The following is a 22,021-nucleotide window of genomic DNA, read 5'->3' on the forward strand; positions in this document are numbered from 1 at the left end:
GAGGGTCACCACCTTTAGCACAACGGGTCTGTTGGGGCAAACACTTCTCAGACAGTTGGAGGTGTCACATTCACACACACTGTTTATGCTCATATTTCTGTCACACCAGCTGCCACTGTCCAGACCTTTCTGCTGAGGGTGAGCTGTGCAGGCAAGCACCACCACAGGAATTCTTCAGGATGTTGCCCATACGTGTGTGTGTGTGTGTGTGTTTATATATATGTGTACGCACTTCGTGAGCATGCCTTAAGTGCAAGTGCTTGAGCTCAAAGTATGTTATCATAGAATCATAGAATGGTCTGGGTTGGAAGGGACACCAAGGATCATAGAGTTCCAGCACCCCTGCCACAGGCAGGGCCACCAACCTCCAGCCTGGATCTAAACAAGGTTGCCCAGGGCCCCATCCAACCTGGCCTTGAACACCTCCGGGGACGGGGCACCCACCACCTCTCTGGGCATGTTATATGTTGTAATATTCTGTTCAGTAGCAGTGTGCTAGATTAGAAACTGAGGTAGTTGTATCCTGGGGTAGTTAACCAAATAGGTTCTGATGTAATGGAGAGTCTACTTGTTGCAGTGCCCAAAGCAGAGTTTCTTTATGTACCTGCCTGCTACAGTAATATCAGTCATTTTTGAGAAACTCCTGAGCTTCTGCATACATAATAGGAAAACCAAAGTAAAATTTTAAAAACTTTGAAACAGGTGTCATGTAATTAAATGACTGATTGCAATATGTGGTTGCCATCTCCTGTGCTACATACGCGACACAGTCATTTCTGCGTAGCCCACTAGGTGGCACTTGTTACTTAGAAGTTTGCACTCAGCCCCGGGCGCTAGGATCACAGACTTCTCATGACATTTCTTAGCTGCCCAGCTTCATTTCTTCTGTAAAAACTAATTAGTAGCTATTAGATCGGTATAAAATATCTGATGCCGTAATGCTATATGGTTCTCTTCACTTCTGTTTGGTCCTGCCTAGCAAAGCAGCATTTATATACAATAGCATTTAAAAGACAGAGGTCTCAAAGTTGTGTTTCTACAGGTATCAGACATTCAGGCAAGAACAGCACTGCTTATGTGGTCCCCTCCATCCAGTGATACCAGAGAAGATGCTGACAAGAGTGACACACCAGATGCTTATACTTACGAAGTAATGATTTCAAATACTGGCAAAGATGGAAAGTACAAAACTGTATACGTGTAGGTGTCCGTTATTTTTTTATCTAATTGGTGTTGCTGTGAATAACATAGCTTTAAACCTCATTCAAAATGTGCCTCTTGTCCAGAGATTTAAGTACTTAGAAGTTTTGTGTAAATTCTCTTTTGAAACAAACTACTTTTTTCCATGTAATTGGTTCTGGTTTATGACTGAAGTGTCTACCATCAGTTAGACTATGAAGACTTTGTTCTTAGATATTTGAAGCATGTTTTAATATGCCTTCACTGTATTTACACCAGCTGCACTAGCAGTTAGATACACAAGTAGTGAGACATACAAATTGTATTTGTTATTTACATCAGTCCACGCTTCTGCTCCTACAAGGGTTATCCCTCCCTTCCCTGAAAATGCTCATGGTACCAGACAGTCTTGAGATATGAAATATAGTAAGTAGATTCACACAGAAGACAACTCTAGCAGTAGCAAAACAAAATAACCAAGCTTCCGTTATTTCATTCCCAATACAATGATTTTTAATAGTGGTGGGTTTTTTTTTAAACTTGGAGAAATAGAACAGAAAATACACCATCAAGGGTGTAGAGCTCTCTGATATGGATCTTTGTATTTAGCTAGTTTATCTTAGTCACCTTCCATGGATCTCTTAGAGGCAGTACATAAATCCTAAGTTGGGTATCCCTATCCTAGAAGCTTAGAGGAAAAAGAACGAGCTTTGATAGCACAAGCTGATGTCAGTAAAAGCAGACTAATAGATGTTAGTGAGGGCTGTTTACTGGGCTCCAACCAGGTTATGTGCTGGTTTAATTAGTTTTGCAAGGCTGAACTGAGCTGCTGAAGGCCCCAGTACTTCAGTGGGGTTTTGTGAAGTGAAATACATGCATTCTTATGCAGCTGATCTCACTAAGTAAAGAGGAAAATAATTATTCTTAAAAAAACCCAAACAAACAGGACAATTAAAAAAAAAAAGCTAAAAACAAAAGAACAGAAATCCCTAAAACACTTTCATATTATTATATTTAGCCACAGAAACCAACTGTTAACAAATGTATTTCTTAGAAGGAGTGTTAGGTGGATACATTAGATGACGTTTGTCTTTTTATAAACATATGGGATTCTGAAACTGTCTTGTAAACCAAATCATCTCTCTTTCCAGTGGAGAAGAAAATAAAGTTACTGTAAATGATCTCAGGCCAGCAACTGATTACCATGCAAAGTGAGTATCTCCTTCTGTTTTCATTAAATTAAATGGAAATGTTTTTAAAGTTTCATTTGATCTGTGTGTTTGCGTAAGTCTTCAAAGATTGTTTACCACATCTCCCCCTCCTTTGAGTCACAGATCAGTATTTTTAGTTCAGCTGACCACTCAGCCCAATTTGGAGCACAGAGCGTTGTTGCGCCCTCACCCAGTATCCATGCTCTTTCCATCTCCTGTCATGCCAGAACAGTGACGTTTGGTGTCCTTGGAGCCAGGCACAGGTGCTGGTGGTTTGCTGTGTTTCCCAGAGGCAGCAGAGGGAGGTACCTTGCAGAGCAGCGTGCTGCTGCTGGCCACTTGAAGGTCAGGTTACACAGTTCTCACTTTGCTCCGGAACCAGTGAATCTGACTCAGATGCATTATTAAACGTGCCTCTAGCTCAGTGTAATTCTACCCTTGTAGCAGAATATGCTGCTTTGCTGTGTCCCACTGAAGAAACAGCATAGGATTGAAAAGATCTAGTTGGGTGTTGTTCTTCCCTCCTTTTTGAACTATTGGAGGGTTGTCTTCTTTCTTGATTTAAAAAAAACCCAAACAGTATGTATACAGGAGTTTATAAATACATAACACTGTAAAGGCAGAAGTGAAGGCCACCTTAAAAGCACTGTCTTTTCAAGAAATAATTCTAAGCGGAGAGTGTGATCCAAGTCAGAAGAGTTGTGCATCTTTTGACACGAGCTTTAGAACGTCAGCAGTAGGGAGGAGATTGCTGTCGTGTAAGTCTTTCAGCATTTGCTCAAATGGGAGACCTACATTCCTCGTCCTGAGTGTGAGGGAGTCTGTACCTCCAAGTACTTCTTTCCAGGGTATTCTCCTGGAAGCCAAACCAGAAGCAAAGAAGGGTTGGTCTGTTTGTTGTCATACAACCCATTCAATTCGGGCCACTACATGGCCTGTAGTACAAGCTCAGGAGAAGGATGAATGACAGATTAACTCGAAACTCTTCATATGCAAATGTTGTCCCTGTCTTTCTTTTTTTTTTTCCTGGTTTTGGTAGCGTTTATGTACTTCACCCAATGATGTCAGAGCCTAGGAATTCTTTTTCCTATGTAAGCCCTTTTTTATCAGGCTGCATTCAGATTCTTTCTTGCTTAGTTCTGGTCACTGGAGAAAATACATGGGAATAGATGACTTAGAGATCTGTGCTCTTCCTGAACTTGGAGCTAAACAGAGTTCTGCCACTGCAGACACTGACCAAAATCAATGAAGATGAAAAAGACAGGACTATAAAGATAATTGAAAAATTACATATTTGCCACTGTGTTGAAGCACAACTTTGGACACAGCAGTAGCCACTGTTCAAAGGTCTCCCTCTCCCTGTTGATGAAATCTACAAAGCCAAATTTCTGTGACTTGTCATTCATGCAGCAAGAATATATAAGGGCTTTTGCATCCAGCAAACAGAGATCTTAACGCCAGAAGAAAGAGGCTTTTGAAGGTGTTGTTTTTTCTTTCAAAGGAACAGGTGAATCAGAAGAAAGTAATGCACAGGTTCACCCAAGGAGGAGACGAGGCGCAGCTACACAGCTGACGGGGCAGAGGGCAGGAGGAGAGGAGATAAGAATCCTGTATTTACTTTGGGAGAAAAGCTATTAGAAAAACAAACCGTATCGCTTTGAGAATTCACTCTGAAGTACATGGAGAGTTAAGTCATGGCCTTCTTAAAGGAAAGGGCAGGGCAAACAGACTCGGCAAGGTCTTGAAGGAGTGCAGAAGATACTCTGAAAATATATCCACAGCTTCTGTGCTCATCTGATGAAAGCATTTGCAGAGGAATTATTCATAATATCAATTAGTATGTCTACAACACATAATGAGCCTGCAAGATGTTACCATTATTTTCCGGCCGAAGTACAGCAAATAACAGACAGATTTCAAATGTAATTGTGTGACTAAAGCTGACTGATGGTAATGATGTACATCCCAAGTAAAGGACTCTTTCCTTCTGCATTACTTCTGTTGACCAAGGTGCTTCTGCCAATTACTTATAACAGTGATATTTTAATAATGTGACAGGAAGGCAGTAACTTAATTCTGAATACTCTGTTTTTTTGGAAACTATATATACATATTTTGAAGCAAAATGTTATTGGCTCTTTTCCACTTCAGAGTCCAAGTAGAATGCAACTGTGTGAAGGGGAGCCCTTCAGAGGCAGAGAGTTTTACCACAACGAGTTGTGAACCTGATACTCCAAATCTGCCCAGGATAACTAATCGGACCAAAAATTCTCTTACTCTGCAGTGGAAGGTAAGAATTGTTTAAAATACTTTAAAATAAATGTTTTAAACTCTCCAGAATTGTTACGGGTTTGTCATCAAGCTGCCAGTTTTTGGAGATTTATGTCAAAAACTCTAATGTCGGTCAAATTCCCTGACTGGAAATACATAAACTGAGTTAAATGTGGACTTTAGTAAAGATAGAAGGATTCCCAGAAAGGCAAGGATCCTTTTTGAGTAGTTACTGAGTCCAAATGAGAGATGGTGGTTTGAGTTCCAGTCCCCTTCTGTACTCTCTTTTTTTATTGAATATGGGCTTGTCTGTGCAAAGCAAATTAAGTGATCTGGAAAGACTGAGGTTTGAGCAGACCTGCAATCTAGCTGTTCAGAAAAATACAGTAGCATTACACACTGCTGCCAGAATACATTTTAATGTCTAAATAAAAAATAATACACACACACCCTTTCCCATGTTACAAGCATTCATAGGATGGAGACTGAAATACTAGACTGTCTTGGCAAGTGAAACAATCGTATAAGGGGAACATCATTTGCCTTCCACCTTTTCTTGCCATGATTTGACCTACACAAGCATTTTTTCCTTAAGTAGTCTTGTATCCAATTAGAGTTCTAATTTTTTCCTTTTCCTGTTGCAGGCATCTTGTGATAATGGCTCTAAAATCCACAGTTACCTTTTAGAGTGGGATGAAGTAAGCAAGTTACTCTTTTTTTAATTTTGTAGGTGTTATAAAAGTAAGTGTATGTGACTGTGCACATCAAGTGTGAAAAGTACAACTTTTGTCTAGAGGCATGTGACAAATAGGTAATTTGTGAAGCAATTATGAAAATATGATTATTGCCTTTTTTTTCTTGGGAATTATAAAACAATAGGATCTCAAGTCCATGATTCTGCCACTCTTAATAGTGGCTTTTTCACTTGTAGTCCAATACTTCTTTCAAGCACTGACACTGAAGGATCCGTTTCCTGTAGCAGTCCTCCATTTATATGAAGGGAGTGGATTTATTATGGCCCCAAAAGCATCTTCCAGTCCCTACCTGGATGGCTATCCTGAGATGGCAGAGCTACAGAAGCTTCATGGCTTTTTCCTTCCAACCTTGTAAAGCCAGGAAAAAAGCCTCTTAATTATTTTTTATATATTTTTATATTTATGTATGCACACACAAAGTTTTATATGCTAGTCCCTCACTATAAGGGAGATTCTTGAGTTATGTTTCATTTTTTAAAAAGTTTACTTGCTGTTTATGTTTGTTTTAATTGATGTATGCACATATATTAGGATGAATAACATGATTAACTTCTTTTCAGGGAAGAGGAAACGGAGAGTTTTGCCAGTGTTACTATGGCCAACAGAAGCAGTATAGGATTACTAAATTATCACCAGCAATGGGGTACACCTTCAGACTAGCAGCCAAAAATGACATGGGAATGAGGTAAATATTACTAAAATATACAGAAATATGGAATACATATGTGTGCTTATTTGGGAAAAACACTTGATGACATATGAAGAAACGGGTCTTTTGTCTGAGATGAGATAGAATCTACAATAGTTCAGCTGGAAGAGACTCACAGTGATCATCTAGTTCAACTGCATAGTAAATTCACAGTATGTGATTGGATTATTCGGTTTGCAGATTACTTGTGTACTAGGAATGACCTGACCCTGCTTGAGTAGGGCAGGTTAAACAATGTGGCCTCCAGAGATCCCTTCCAATTGCAGCTAGTTTGCAATTCCCAGCACGACGTGTTTTGCCCTGGCATGGTATGGGTACATACTACAACCACTATGCTGTGTGCATACCTAACATGTAAATGCTACAAACATCAACCCCTCGTAGAGGTAGGTAGTACACCTCCTTCTGCCAGACTTAGCCTCATTTCCTGAGCAGCCTGCTCAGACGTTTGTACACAGTGCCCCTGGAACAGGGACTGTGAATGTGGCACACACAACACACAGGCTGCTCTTCCATGAAATCGGCTCAGGCTTTGCTGATGGTTGTTAACTTTGGGTTTTGTAGCCTGTGCTGGCCACTGAAGCTGCTAGCTCGGTCATATTTCCTACAGCACATACCTGTAATAGAGTTTCTGGCTAAGCACCACATTGTAGGGACTCACACATTTAGGGCAATTGGGGCTTTTGTGTCTGATGTTATAAACACTTTTCTAAAATTCTGAGGTCATGGTAAAAGATGAGTGACTCAATCAAAGGGATAGAATTGAGTCGTTTAAATGCTGCAGTGCTTGTGCTGCTGCTGTGCTGACCAGAGGGTACCTCCTACCAAGCTCCTGGTTCCAGCGTGGGGTTTGACATGGTATTTGGTCAAAGGTAGTTCCTGAAGCTGGTGTAGCAATTTTGCAGGGTTTGTCATCCCTCCTTACATTTAGAGTTTTAGTGATGATGGTGTGAAGGTGTGTTAGTAACTGCTGGAGTAAGAAGTAAGTCTGGCAGAACTCCCGCAGCTATCTGTAGGTGTGTATGTATTGTGTTCTTTGCTATATCCTGTTACTCTGGTATGTCCCTTTGTCTAAGGTGTCCTGTTAGTCTCGTTATCCTGGGAAGTGGACAGAATATGACATTACTATGTCACTGAATTATTTAGAGGTTCTAGAGCTTATTATGAATGCTTAGGATGTATCGTTGTTACTTTTGTTACTTTTCAGAAGTTACAGAGCACCAAACATTGTTTTCAATTTTTGAATGAATGATATGACTGTAGAGAATATAAGAACTTGGGGGGAATAAATAAATTACTGGTTTCTCAAGTTATGATAGCACTACTTTGCACATTAGTTCTTGGGAATGCTTCTTGGTCTTCAGGCAAAGCAAATAAACCTGGCTAATGGTCACACCCCTGAGGCTCAGCATCCTTAGAGCAGACTACCAGTGTCCCCGCTACCTAGTAACACTTGGACCCCAAGGTCCTGTGTGGCATAAAACCAGGGCTTCTCCAGCCATCAGCCTAAAATTGCTGGTTTGCATTTTTTAAAATTCAGTGTTTGAAATACTATGAGCATTGTGCTGCAGCTCACTAGAGTGGTGTTTTTATGGCATGAAAGAGAGAGTGTGTGGCATTGTGTGCTTCAGCTGGCACAATGAGGTGCTTGAGGGACCAATGCCCACTTGGACAGCATAAAGCATACTGAGCCAGACCTGGGGTTGTCATTCATGCTGGGCAGAAGAAGTCTTCTGCATTACTATTAAGTATGTGAAAACTAGGCCTGGCTCAGGAGATCTGGGGCAAGTGATAGGAGTCTATGGAGAGTACTCAGGGAATGTGTTACATATAGTGCTTACTCCTATGTCTTTCCTTTAGCATCTGCTTTGGACTGCTGTCAGAGGACACTATAGTGTGCTATAATGACTTTCGGTGTGCTCCTACACAGTCTTTATTATGTTACTGCATTCTGGCTGATGCTTCTGGAATTAATTATTCTCCGAGTCGCTCCTGGACTTTGTCTTGATGAGATTCAGTTGGAGCTGTTCAAAAAAACAAAAGACAGGGAGTGAGCTGGCAGTTAAGTGGGGTCCAGTGCACAGGCTGTCTTCCTGTGCCCCTTCTGTGTCTGGGTGTAAATGTACCCTCTAGGAATACCTGCACATATTGCAGATTCTTGCAGCGTAAGCTGGTAGAAGACACTGATCAGTTAAGTACCCTTCTTAAACTAATCATGCCAACTAGATTTTTAAATTAATATTTCATGGCTTGTAAAGATGCACTTTATTGTCTTTACAGTATTATTTAATTAAGAAGTCTCTTGAAATAATACATGTTAGGGTAGAGTGCCTGATTATTCCTTATGAATAATGTTGAGAACCTAAGGCATCTAGAGACAGAATTTTGTCCCAGTGATTTTACCAGCAAGGACAGACATTTTATCTTTGATTTACTAATAGTTTTAAATTTAATTGTAACCACACATGAAACAGTGGCAAAAGAAAACTGGAAAAATAAATCTATTTAAAAGATAGATAGCTTTACTGTACTTTTGAGTGAACTGTTCAGGAGTCATTCAGATGCGAGTGTCACTGGAACTCTTTTAATTTCAGTGTATTTTGGAGTGGTTCAATCAAGTAAAGAAGTTCAATCTTTTCAAGATTTTAACTTTAGATCTGCTTTTAAGCTGACTTCTTCAATGGTTTGTTGCAAATAGAGATGGGCTCATTAATTGACGGGCGTTCTCTAGCCTACCTATATAATGCTGAAAATTTTAAGTAAATTCAATGTTTATATCACACCATCATCCTTTCAGAGATTTTTCTTGTGACTTTTTGCAAGAGAACAATTACTATTCCCCCCAAATTTAAAAAGTTTTCTCTCATCTTGCACTTTTTCACTTCTTATTTCACAGTCTGCCTGTCCACACAGACTGTATGTCTGCTTTGGGTGCTATCAACCCACTTGATAATGCATTGTCTGAAAGATTTGTTGTTATTATTTTTGATGGCAAAGAGACTCCAGAGCAGACCAAAATTTACAGCTTGTGTGTTGTTATAATGTAGGTTGGATAAGAGAGAAAGTGAGGTTGAGGTATCATTATACAGAGATTTTGCAGGACAGTCAGGTTCACACACACGAGCTATTTAACTCATGCTGTTGTTCAAGCCATATGGAGAATTTTGTTTTCAAGGCTTCCAGCTGCTCACTGATGTAATGCCCAGCTTTTACATTAAAATTTGATGTTAGTTTCATATGGTTAAAAAAAACTAGACTAGCTCTTAAGCCTCTAAATGTTTCTTCAGGCCTGGTGTAGAAGCAGCAAATGCCACCTGAGAAAAGGGTGTTTTGGTTTTTTAAGTCTAGCTGGGTACATGTCGCACCATCTGTGCGAGCATAGTACCTGTTTACTGACTTTGGCATCCCTCTGTCACAATAGCTCTGTTTATGTAACTTTACCTCTATTTTCACTTCAAGGTGTTTCAAGTGTCATCTAATCAGATTTACAGTTCTGTTAGGAGATTCACTGGTCTACACTGGAGTTCATTAGTTCTGCAGGAAGACTTTCATATTGGCAACTCTTAAAGTAACTTGTCATTGAATGAGGTTATTATTCTATTGTTTTCTGAATCACTAGAGAAACAGTGCACTTGAAGCACATAATTGCTGCCTGGGGAGTGAGATTTTTTTGAGATCTTCCCATATATGCTTTTATGTTTCCGTGTTTTCATTCTGGATAGCAAGGACACTGTACAGTACTGCATATAGAGGTCTACTGGTTTAGAATAATAATATGAAAAAGCAAAAAAGTTGTGAATAGCAAAACATTATAATTATATTGTACAAAGGAATATTTCAATTATGAACACATTAACCTTGTTCAGATGTTTTGTTACTGACAGACTCATGGGCAAGTTAAATTGTCTGCATGTACTGGCTTGTGATTTCCAGTTGTGCAATTGTCTAAGAAACTGTCATAGCTCTGTTCAGTAAGAATTATGCTTTTCTATACATGAATTATGGTGTCTAGTTAGTTTACATGTGTCTGTTTTAAACAGTGGTTTTAGTGAAGAAGTCCTGTATCATACCTCAGGCACTGCCCCGACCACACCAGCAAGTCCTTTGCTGATTAATGCTGGAGTTACTTGGTTATCCCTACAGTGGACAAAACCCTCAGGAACACCATCAGATGAAGGAATCTCCTATATATTAGAGATGGAGGATGAGAACTCAGTAAGTTTAGAATACTTACTCTCAATATTAAAAAAGACTACAATGTATGTTTGATACATTATTTGTTTAAGTGTAGCAATGATTACTTTTGCTAGAATACTCTACAAGGAATGTTATTTTCCAAGCCACATAGTGCTCTCCTTTTTATTGTGACAGTAATCATTGTTAGTGCTATTAAGCCCCAATCCTGCAAAGACTTTTCAATTGTTTTTAATTCGTGAACTTGCATGTGAGAGTTAAGCCTTACAAGAACCAAAGCAACATGATTGCATCGTGAAGTGTGGTCCCTCTAGATGTCATTTCAACCAAACCACTTTTGTTTTAAAATGTTCTTCCCTTTGAAAGTGGTAGGTATAATTTCTGTTGATACTGTTTATGGTTTTCTTTACTGATCTTTTCTCCTCTTCTGATTAGAGAATAGTTAATTGATTTCCTCCTCTCCAAAAAGAATCCCTGTGTTTATTCAATGAAGGTGCACTTACTAATTTCTCAGAAGAGCCTAACAGTTACAGTTATTAATTACTGAAACAGTAATTTATTTGTATGAAGTATGTTACATGGTCTGGTCTGCAAATGCACTGTATAAGTAATCCTATTTAATTCTGCAGGGATATGGTTTCAAGCCAAAATATGATGGTGAGGATCTTACCTACACAGTGAAGAATTTGAGGCGTAGTACAAAATACAAATTTAGGGTAAGATTTTCTCATATATTTGGAGTTTGGGGTGGGGCTTTTTGTGCAAGAGGAGCTTGAGATTGACTCAGAAGTGGGGAGGGTCTTTTTTAAGGAAAACCAAATATGACACCAATTTCTTACAATTTTAGTGTCTTAAAACTGACCCCCGAGGGATCTGTATGGGGGCCCCATGCTGTTCATCTTCACAAATGATGATGAGATTGAAAGCACCATCACCAAGTTTGCTGGAGACCAAACTCAGTGGTGATATGAACACACCGGAAAGGAGAGCTAGAAAGGCTAGAAGAGTGGGCTAGCAAGAGTAGTAGGAAGTTTAACAAAGTCAAGTCTCAAGTCCTGCATCTGGGTCAAAATAACCAAGGAGTCCAGTATAGGCTAGGAGCAGTCTTGGTGAAAGGGTCCTGAGGGTCCTGGTGGACAAATTAAGTATGAGTAATGCAACTCTTCAGCGACAAAGGCAAATTGGATCCCGGGCTGCATCTGCCATGGGCATTACTGGTGAAGATGAGAGATGTGAACATTCAACTTTGTTCAGCTCTTGTCAGGCCATACCTGGAGTACTGTGTCCAGTTCTGATCCCCACAATTCAAAAAAGACAGTCTGGAGAAGGTCTAAAGGAGCGCCACATGCCCTTTAAGGAAAGCCTAAAGTAGTTAGATTTTTTTTGTCCCTGGCGAAGGGTCAGGGGAATCTCATCACAGTACTTAAAGGATGGCCACGAAGAGAAGGGAGGCTTTCTCTTCACAAGGAACCACACAAAGAGGACAAGGGGCACTAGGTGCAAGTTGCACTGGCAGAGGTTTCATCTTGGTGTAAAAAAGAAATTTTTCATGGTGAGAACAATCGGTCACTGGAACAACCTCCCCAGACATGGGGCAGAGTCCCCGTCACTGGGTGCTTTCAAGGCAGGGTACTGGGTAATCTCACCTCGGCTCGCTTTTCCCTGAAGGGTGGGACCAAGTCATCTTTCAGGTCCCTTTCAACCTGGGCTGTTCTAAGCCAAACTGGAGTAGTTGCTTGGATTTTGGAACAAAGCTAAAGGCATATCCTAGAGTATGAAGCAGAGTCAGAATAATGTCATCTCTTCCTAACAAGGGAAAAATGCAGATAGTTGTCTTACATACACCTACAATAATAATTGATAAGGAAGAATTGGGAGCTGCTGAAGAACAGCATCTTTTTGCAGTATGAAAGGTAGTGGTTTAAGGGTTGGTTGGGTAGTTTGAGTTACCACTAAAACAGTGTAGGTACTCCTTTTCAAATGATAGGAGGTATTTTGCAATTCTGAATACGATTACTTTTTTAAGCAGAAAAGGCTATGATGGGGATTAATCTTACAGTATGAGTACTTGGGGGGTTTGTACATACTTTAAAATATACCATCTATTCCAAGGGCTGTACCAAACTATGACTGTTAAAGCCACATACTAAAGAACAGCTAATAACCTTGAAGCAAGCTTTTGCTGGACTCAGTCGTCTTTGAAAGAAATCCTATGTGCTAATCATACACATTGCTAGTAAATATATAGTTAACATAAACATCCTAATTTTCTCATTAATTGAAAAAATCTCTGTTTATACCTTATTTTTTTTACAAAACAGTAAACAGAAGCCTCTGTTCACTCATTTACAGGGCATAAAGGAGAAAGAAATGTTGTGTTAATCAGGTCTTTAATTTTTATTATAGAGGGGAAAGACTTAATTAGTAGTAATATTCCTTAAGGCTTTTGAAAGAAGCTTTATAACCATTGGAAACCTTATTATAATACGTAAATGCTAACCGTGCCTGTTTAACTTCATTTGTAAGAGCACAAAGACAACCAGATGATTGTTAATCTTGTAAACTCTATCGGGAGACTTAATGTCTGAGAGACATGTTAGCTCACATTTCCTTTTCTCAGTCTGTGGTAACATTACTGCTGTTGTTTTGATTCTGTTCATTTTTAAATCTAAAAGCCAAAAACCGTCTTTTTAGGTTGTTGAGCTTTTTGCCAGGCACAAATGGAAATATGTAGTAAACTAACTGCAAGCACAACTAGAAAGTAAATAGCAGCAATTTGCTTTCCTAGAATCACAGAGAAGTCTAGGTTGGAGGGACTTCTGGGGTTCATCTGTGTCAAACTTGTGTAGAAAGCAGGGCCTTAGGTTAGGTAGTTCATCCCTGTCTTAGCCCTGTTGAGCTTCAGGCTCCCAGCACGGGAGATTTGACCACTTCTCTGATCAGCCTGTTCTCATGGTGATTAATTTATTTTCTCATATGCAGCTAGAATTTTCCCTAATGCACTTTGTGCCTATTGTCTTCTGTCCTGTCATCACACATCCTTGTGAAGATGGTATCTTCATCTCCTCTGTAACAACCTTTTAGGTATTGGAAGGCTGTAATTAAATTCCCCCAATGAAACTTCTTTTACCTTAGGCAGAATAAACCCAAGTTCTGTGTCCAACCATTTAATCATTATGCTGGCTCTCTTCTGGATTCTCCAGTTTTCCAGTGTCTCTCTTGAACTGGAAGGATCAAAACTGGACAAAATAGTCCAGGTGTGGCTTAAAGTGGTGTAATTGCATCCCTTGTTCTACACAATTCTTGCTGATGCATCCCATGAAACAATCTGCCTTTGCTCCTACCAGGATGCTTTGCTGATTTTTTTTGTCTTGCTCTCCACCAGAATCCCAAGGTTCTTCTCAGCGGTGCTGAAAAAAGCTGACTAGCCAGTCAGACCCCAGGCTGTGCTGCTGCTGGGGTTATTCCAGCCCAGTGGGAAGACTTTGTCTCTGTCAAAGCTCATACAGTTCTTGTCAATGCACTTTTCCAGCCTATCAGAGCCTGTTCGGTGGCTCTTCCTTCCAGCATAGTGCTCTCTGCTCCTAGTTTGGTGTCATGTGCAAACCTGGGGAGGGTGCATGCACTCCTGGCATCCAGATCACTTCTAAAGATACTGAATAGTGGCTACCATTGTGTTGACTGCTGAGAAAATCCACTCATGAGCAGCAGCTAATTTGCCTTTGAGCCATTAACCACCACCCTTTGAGTCTGGCATTCTCTCAGGTTTTCCACACCCCTCTTGTGGTCCATCTGTTCTGTTCATAACTTACTAGCTTGCCTACATGGATGTTGTGGGAGACCATGTCAAACTAAAATCAGGGTAGGTGATGTGCACAGCTTTCCCCCCTCATCTATTGAACAAGCTGTTTTACTTGCATGAAGGCACTCGGGTTGGTCAAACATGATTTACCCTTGATGTTCACCTTCTTGTCCTACATGTGCCTGTAAATAACATCCATGACAACCTCTGCCCTAATTTTCCCTGGGACTGAAGAGTTTATATCACCTTTGCTGTTGTTAATAGTTTGCCCATATAAATAAATTTTTACCTCTGAATCTGTTTCCTTAAAAGAAGGTAGCAAGAGACCTCTACTTCATTCATCTCAATTATTCAGGTTTCTGTAGCAGTTAGTAAAGCATCACTTTTTGCTCTTTAATTAATTACATGAAAACATTTTTACCTCAATGGGAAAGGAATTGCAACTAAAATTTTAATGCTTCCAAGTTTCTTCAGTGGAAGCTGAAAAGTGGCCTCTTTGCAATATATCTTGTTCATCACCTTTTCTTTCCATGCTTTTATAAAGGCTGTTTCTCACGCTTACATTAAGTTATCGATAAATTATGCAACTCTGATAAAAAAGACTTGTTCTTAGACGTGTGTAATTTCTGACAATCTTAGATGGTTTTAAAAAAAGTCCAGTGTGGTGGTTTGGCCCTGGCTGGAGGCCAGATGCCCACCAGAGCCGCTCTATCAGCTGGACAAGGGAGAGAATATGTATCAAGAGGCTCAGGAGTCGAGATAAGGACGGGGAGAGATCATTCTGCAATCAGTGGCACAGGCAAAACAGACTCAACACAGAATAAAGAAAGAAACTCTGTAATTTATTACACTGCAGTGCACACCCAGTGAGACCAGAGTCAGGTAATGAGGAGTGTAGCCAGGTCTTAAAGTACCTTCCCCCACCCCTCCCTTCTTAGCAGACTTCACTTTAGTCATGATTTTACTCCCTTCTTCCCCCACATTGTGGCACGGGGAGGGGCAGAGACTGGGGGAACGGGGATTTCGGTCAGTTCCTCATGAGTTGTTTTCCTTCTTGGCCAAGGGGGGCATTCCTCACACGCTTCTCCAATGTGGGGTCCCACCCACAGGAGACAGTCCTCCATGAATTTGTTCTTTCCCACAGGGCTTGTCTCTTCACCAGCTGCCCCAGCGTGGGTCACTGCTGTGGGGTGCAGTCATAAATCACAGAATGTCTCTCAGTCTCTCAGGTCACAAGCCCCCTGCCCCCGCCTCCCCAGAAAACCTGCTCCATCGTGGGCCTCTCTCGCTCATCTCTGTGTCTCTGTCTCTCTCCACGGGCTGGAAGTGCTGACAGAGGTTCCAACATGGGTCACAGCATCTTCTGTATGTCTCCACCTGCTCCAGCATTGGGGCCTCTCCGCAGGCTGCAGATGGGGTCTTGGCCTTTTCCATGGGCTGCTGGGGGACACCCGCTCCACCATGGGTTTCTCCAGGGGCTGCAGGGGCATCTTTCTCTCTGACACCTGGGGCATCTCTTCCTCCCCTTCACTGACCTTGGTGTCTGCAGAGTTTCTTACATCTTCTCACTCCCTTCTCTGGTGGCAAAAAGTGGCTGCTTGTGGGTTTTTACTACTTAAATATGATTCCCAGAGGTGCTGTGACCAAGGCTCGGCCTTGGTCAGCAACGACTCTGGCCTTGAGCCAGCTGCTATTTACTGCCAGGCCTAAGGGAACTTTCTAGCTGCTTCTTGCTGATGCCACCCCTGGAGCACCCCCGTCCTGCACCAGAACCCAGCCATGCAAAACTACAACTCCGTTTTCAGATACTTGACTTGAAATCAAGTGGCTTGTGCTATATTGAGCACCATGGATTTCACTATTGGCACCAAGATTTCTATGTCCTGATTACCTTTTATAGTCAGGCAATGCTTAGGTTTCCTAAGTAGAAGCCTAACTTTATGCACCAACGTTTGAAATTTGAGAGAGAGGGAGGGTTGATTTGTGAAATACTTTTTGGGGTTTTTTTCATGTTCAGAGGGGTTTTATAAGGCGTTTTTTTCTGGAAATTTGTAGGAATTTTTAAGTTCAGTATAGGGCTTGTTTAACTATGGGTCTACCAAAAATGTAAAATGAAGGTATATAATAGCTTCAGCTACTTACTGTATGCTCTCTGTCTAAAGGTGCATACAAATTAATTTGACCTTTCCATTAACAGTGACTATCATATTACGGCCAGTGCATTCATTCTATTTATAATATTTTTTTTAATATATATTTGCAGGTCATTGCGTATAACTCAGAAGGGAAAAGCAGTCCAAGTGAGGCAGTAGAATATATTACTTGTCCAGACAAACCTGGAGTACCTTCAAAACCCACAGTGAAAGGAAAAATTCATGCACAGAGTTTTAAAATAATCTGGGGTAAGATTGTTATCCACTTGTGTTTAGAGAATGTCTTGTGTACTTTATAAATATAGGATAGCAGTATAATAGTGTAATTATGTAGGAAGAATAATATACAAATTGTAATAGGGACTGTTGTTCCAGGAGACTACAATAATGAAAAAACAGGAATGTTAATTTGTGTACCAAGAACTTCTTAAAGTTCTGTTTCTCTGGCACAAAAAGTAGATGCCATGAAATTCTGGATTCTATCAAAAGAGCCAACTTCAAACTGTCTTCAGTGTTTAGTTTTAATAGGTAAATGTTTTTATTTGCTAAGGAATTTGAGAAACTTTTCCTTAGGGTCATGTGGTTTAGCCTTATTCTGTGAAGTAGGAGATGAGACAGTACTGTGTGAGGCAGAAAATCGAACAGTAAAAGGCTTTATCTATTGTCGCAGGTGATTTAACTTCTTACCTATTTCTCTTTAATAGTGTGTTTGATTGGATTGCATTAATAATAAGAAAGTTACTTGTAGAGTGTAGGTAGTACTCAGCGAGTCTATTCTTCCATCTTTCCAGAGTGCTTTGCTACATCAGAGCCTGACCACGGTCTTTTAAGGATGATATGTAATGTAAGAAGTTGTTAGAAATACCCAACTTGTAAATTGAAAAATATCTAAAATATCTAATTATATAAAAAACCTTTAATAGTCATTATTTTGAACAGTATTGTTCTCTCTTTTTTAATACGTGATAATTAATGTGATAATTTTATTTTTCATTTGGAGTAATTTGTTACCTTCCAACCAAAAAAGTACTGCGTGCCTTCATAATACATCTCATTGTGATATGATATATAACCCTTGCCTAAGAGCCAACACCATTTCATTCAGAGCATATATAATGTAATGTTATAGCAGCAGTGCCCTTCTGTGTGGAAGTATCATCCTGTCTTTATATTTGTCCAGAATGTTGGGTTTTCTCCACATTGTTCTCTAAGTGAGCTCTGAGAAACTCAGAGAGAGCGCAGTAGGCTTACGTATCAAAGATAGCTCTGTAGGTTCATGTCTTGTATGTGAGTATTGTACCAGAGAGGATTGTGCACTCAATTTCTAGTGATGTTTTAAGAGAGTTAAACTTTCAGTGTAGAACTCCTGACTTCTGTTTTCTCCCAAAATATTTAGGTTTTTGAAATCCTGTCCTTAAATAATTTTGAAATATTCTTACATGCAAATTAGTATGATAATATTTTCCGATCTGCAGTCCGAATTACAGGACCATTAGGATCTATGTCTCTGAAACCATAATCAGGCAGCCTTCCACAGCACTTCAGACTGAAATGTTTGCTGTGGCATCTCCCAGGTGCCCAATTCACTTGTCACTCTTCATCTGTAGAGTATACAGTAGGGTTATGAGCTGGCAGCTTCGCATAGTGGAGAATTGGAGTGATTGCAGCTCTCCTAGAGTGCTATAGCTAACTAGGATGCTCTTTGTCTAAGTAAGCACCCATCTTCAGTCAGCTGTTACTTTTGCCTTTTGTAAATTCTCCCCAAAAGCTACAAAATCCTTTACTTTACCTCACTTAGTGGGAATGTTGCTGCTTTTTATAGATCCCCCGAAAGACAATGGAGGAGCAGCAATAAACACATACATTGTGGAAATGTCTGAAGGCTTAAACGGTGAGTATTAGGAGCATATGTTGGCATTCAGCTGTGTTCTTTTTTCTGCCTGTGTGTGCCTGTGGGAAGAGTAAAATGTGTATTAGGCCAGGGAAAGTTATTGCAGGGGACTGCCATTAAAAAAATAGGGACATTGCTGTTTGTAAACAGCAGAGGTTCTTTTTCTTCGGCTTAGAAAGAAGATGCCACAAAGCTCTTGTGTTGAAAGAGATGCTGATGTTTAACTTGTTAATGAGGTGTGTTCTCTTTTAGAAATGAAATTACACATTTCAGACGTTTTAGGGCAGGAAGACAGGGCCACGTACCTTTGTTGGATGTGGGACAGCTGAAAGAAAAACTAGTGCTCCGTTTATCACTATAAAAGGAGAAGGGTGATGCACTTGGGATAACTTCCTGCTGTGTGCTTGCTTTTCTGTTCTATCAGACAGAGGGGAAGTTAACAGTATTTCTTAACTAGACATAAAGCTATCCAGCTAAATTATTTTAAAATCTGGATCTTTTCAGCAACCTTATTAAATTCAGAAACACACATTGAGAAGGAAAGTTCATACTTCCCCAGTGCTGTGTCAGATTAAGACAGTAGTCCCCAGATTCTAATGGCAGCCCTGCCAGGGGTCTCAGCTGTTGTCCTTTTGATGCTTGGTCTGTCGCTTTCCTTACTCCATCACATGTTGCCATTAATTCACTTTTAGAATTATTTCCCTGAGCCTTTCACGCAGATTTAGTGAGTGATGAATTATGTTTCATTCCCAGAGCACTAAATGCTATGATGTGTTGAGTTGTTGGAGATGTAATTAAAAGGGCCCAGGTTCCCTGCTTAAACTCCTGAAAAGAGAGAGAGAGTGCTGAAGAGTTTCTGATTTAAGAATCTGACTGAATAGCACAGCACAAAATCAGTATTTCAGATGGTGCTGGGCTATTCCGGAGTGGAGGAACAAGCTTCCTCAATTGTAAACTGTAGTTACAGGCTGCAAAAAGAATGGGTTTTCTCCATGGAAAATTTTGCTTTTGTATCTTTCCTGTTTTATTTGGTTACAAAGTTTGAAGGTGCTTGCTGGCTCAGTAGGAACTACTTCATTGATTCTTCTAGTTAAAGTGAATACCAATTAAGGAAGGTATTTCACTTCAGCTGATCTATACATATTTACTGAGGAAACTATCTGTGAAATGATTCAATCTCTATCCAGGAAACTCAAAGCAGGGCTTAAATTTTGTTGATAAACATCAGGCACACGCTTAATTAGTGACGCTAGGATACTTGCAGTGGCTGGTACTGAAGAGTGGCAGATTGCAGCTTGGTTCATTGCACGCTTCCTCCTAACCCTTCAGGAAACAAATGGGACACGATATACAGCGGAGCTGCTCGGGAGCACGTGTGCGACCGACTGAATCCTGGCTGTTCCTATCGCTTACGCGTGTCCTGCGTTGGGGAAGGAGGACAAAGCACGGTAATGTCAGCTAATGTTTTTATTAAATAAAATCTCTCTCCTTTTAAGAAAATCTGGTCCAGTAGTTAATAAGGAAATACTGTGCAGAAGTGTCTAACCAAATAGCCATAGTGTGTACCTCAGAGGTTCCCATATTGATGCAGTGTTTCAAGGTTCTGCTCGTTTCATAGAGAAATTAAATGTGAATATGTTTTTTTATACTGTATTTGGCTTAAAGTGATTTGTCTTATTTACAAAACCAGACACTGTGTTTCCTGTGCGATATGCTGACAGAATGTCTTTTCTTAGTGCCTAACCCAAGACAACAGTGTAAATTTAATGTTTCCCATGTGGTCAGTGGAGTACCCTGTCTGAGTGGCTGAGGCAGCCCAGCAGACAAGGGGAAACATTTCCTCAGGCTTTACAGGGATGCTCTCTTCACATGCTGGCTCAGCCACAACCCAAATGTTTATGCTGCCCTGCCTTTCTGCATTCCCAAACAGTTTGGTGTGCCATACAATGCTCCTCCATATGTACACCTTACACAGGCACATACTTGCACCCTCACTTCTGTGTAGTTCAGCCTCCAGAGCCAAAGCACCATGCTGTATTCTTCTCCCTTCCTCCCAGCAGCAAGTGTAACAAAGCCAGCCCTCACTCTCTATACATTTCCAGCAGGGCTTCGCTGTCAAGCTGATCTCCTGGAAAATTTTAAGGCCCTGTATTCTTGGTGTTTACATTTCTTCCCAAGCCCCCCTTTACTTTATGAAGTTCATGTGTTCTTCCTCCACATAGAAGGCTCTGCAAAGATAGCCTTGCCCACCTCTATCTTGTCTTAAGAATAAATCTGGACTCCTTCAGTGCTGGCTGATCTGCAGTGCTTTCCCTCCTATCCCAGCTGAGCCAGCTGTTGTCCAGGGATGGGGGAAGGCAGTATACTTCCCAGTCACCTAATCACAAGTGCATGTATGTCTTTGGAGACTTCTGCATTGCCAAACTCCTTCCCTACAACCCAGCTCCGTTAGTTTAGAATATTTGAGTACGAAAAAGAAGATAACTTTGAGAAAGTCCTGTACTTTCTGAAGGTGTCAGAAATCAACAGGAGAACGGTAAGGAAAGATGTAATAAAACTTCTCTGTAGCTTGTCATGGGCATATGCCTCCTGAGAAAAATTCTGCTTTTTAAGTAGCATCTGTTGTTCAATACAGCAGTACATTTCAAAGGAACTGAAAAGCAGCAGAGCTTCCAATCTACTCCTCCTGGAACACACGTAGAAAGCAGTTGTGAAATGAGACTCCAAGATGCATCTGTCTTGTAAAGTAAAAGGCTTTCCAGCTTCACGTTTGCTCTGCTTCGCGCTGAAGCTAATAACCCCGCCTTGCCCCTGACTCATTGCTGCCTGCGTCCAGGATAGCCAAGGCCATCTGCTGTGTGTTGGTACACTATTTTTGCACACACTTCAAATCAGAGGCAGAAGTTTGTCACACATTAAGGATTAGTAAGTAATAAAAAAAATTGAAATATCTTTTTTTTTTTCAATCTCTTCTGATTGACCTTTCTGCCCAGTTTTGCTTTCTGGGTGGTTCTTGCATAAAAAATGTACAAGCCTTAGAGTAAGGTTTTAAAAAGCATTGATGGAAAAGAGAATGAGTTTACTTTGAACAAGCCATATTTCAAGCATCCATTCCAGGTTTGTACTTAACTACTATTTTTAATTCTACCTCTTGCGTGTGTACCGAACCACAAAAGCAAAAGTTAATTTAGCATATGATGTGATTACTGTAACACATTTTTGTGATGGAAAGACACTCGACTGCAGGGTTTTAAAAATAAAAAATAAGAGTAATTTATTTTTAAACCCACATGCAGATTCAATACGTCACTACTGCAGGTTTCATGGGAGAAATGCACTATTGCTGTTTAGAAGTACAACTACACTTATCACAACCACAATTGATTCACAGAATACACTGCTGCCAACACAGCAGTCACAGAATGCAGTATTACTGCCCACAACAGAGTCACTAATACCACCCACAGGCAATTCACAAGGTTTAATATAACAACCACAGCAGATTCACACAACACACTACCACAAGTGTACTAAATACTACTAGTGTGTTAGTTAATCACCCAAGACTACAAACCTAAAGCATATTAAATATTCACTTACCCATCTCTCCAGGCAAGAGTTCTCAGTACAGCATCCTGGCCAAGGGGGAAGAGTCTCCTGGTAGAGTTGGAGAAGCAGCTCCCCCATCTCAGACTAAATACAAGGGTTTACAATTTATTTTACGTCTGATATACATGACAGTGGGCAGGACTCTGCAGAGTGAACAATACCACCTTCCATGTTTGTCATTAGCAGTGTTTCCCCTTATCTTTTGCCCTATCTGTTGCATATCTTTGCACTGTCTGGGCCCATTGAA

At 40.5% G+C, this 22,021-nt stretch overlaps 1 protein-coding gene across 1 annotated transcript in view; it reads left to right on the top strand.

The window, feature by feature from the left end:
• Positions 1-22,021, top strand: part of FNDC3A (fibronectin type III domain containing 3A) — a gene marked incomplete at its 5' end in the record, with an annotated part of 103,211 nt that overhangs the window by 68,914 nt on the left and 12,276 nt on the right. Inside the window, 10 exons of the mRNA XM_084279092.1 lie at positions 1,043-1,200; positions 2,331-2,390; positions 4,542-4,680; positions 5,306-5,359; positions 5,977-6,101; positions 10,166-10,340; positions 10,949-11,035; positions 16,385-16,523; positions 18,097-18,165; positions 19,495-19,613. Coding sequence (XP_084135218.1) covers positions 1,043-1,200; positions 2,331-2,390; positions 4,542-4,680; positions 5,306-5,359; positions 5,977-6,101; positions 10,166-10,340; positions 10,949-11,035; positions 16,385-16,523; positions 18,097-18,165; positions 19,495-19,613 — 1,125 coding nt within the window. The remainder of the gene's footprint in view (positions 1-1,042; positions 1,201-2,330; positions 2,391-4,541; positions 4,681-5,305; positions 5,360-5,976; positions 6,102-10,165; positions 10,341-10,948; positions 11,036-16,384; positions 16,524-18,096; positions 18,166-19,494; positions 19,614-22,021) is intronic.

The sequence above is a fragment of the Gallinula chloropus genome (assembly GCF_964237585.1).
Source record: "Gallinula chloropus genome assembly, chromosome: 1".
NCBI classification, from domain to species: Eukaryota; Metazoa; Chordata; class Aves; order Gruiformes; family Rallidae; genus Gallinula; species Gallinula chloropus.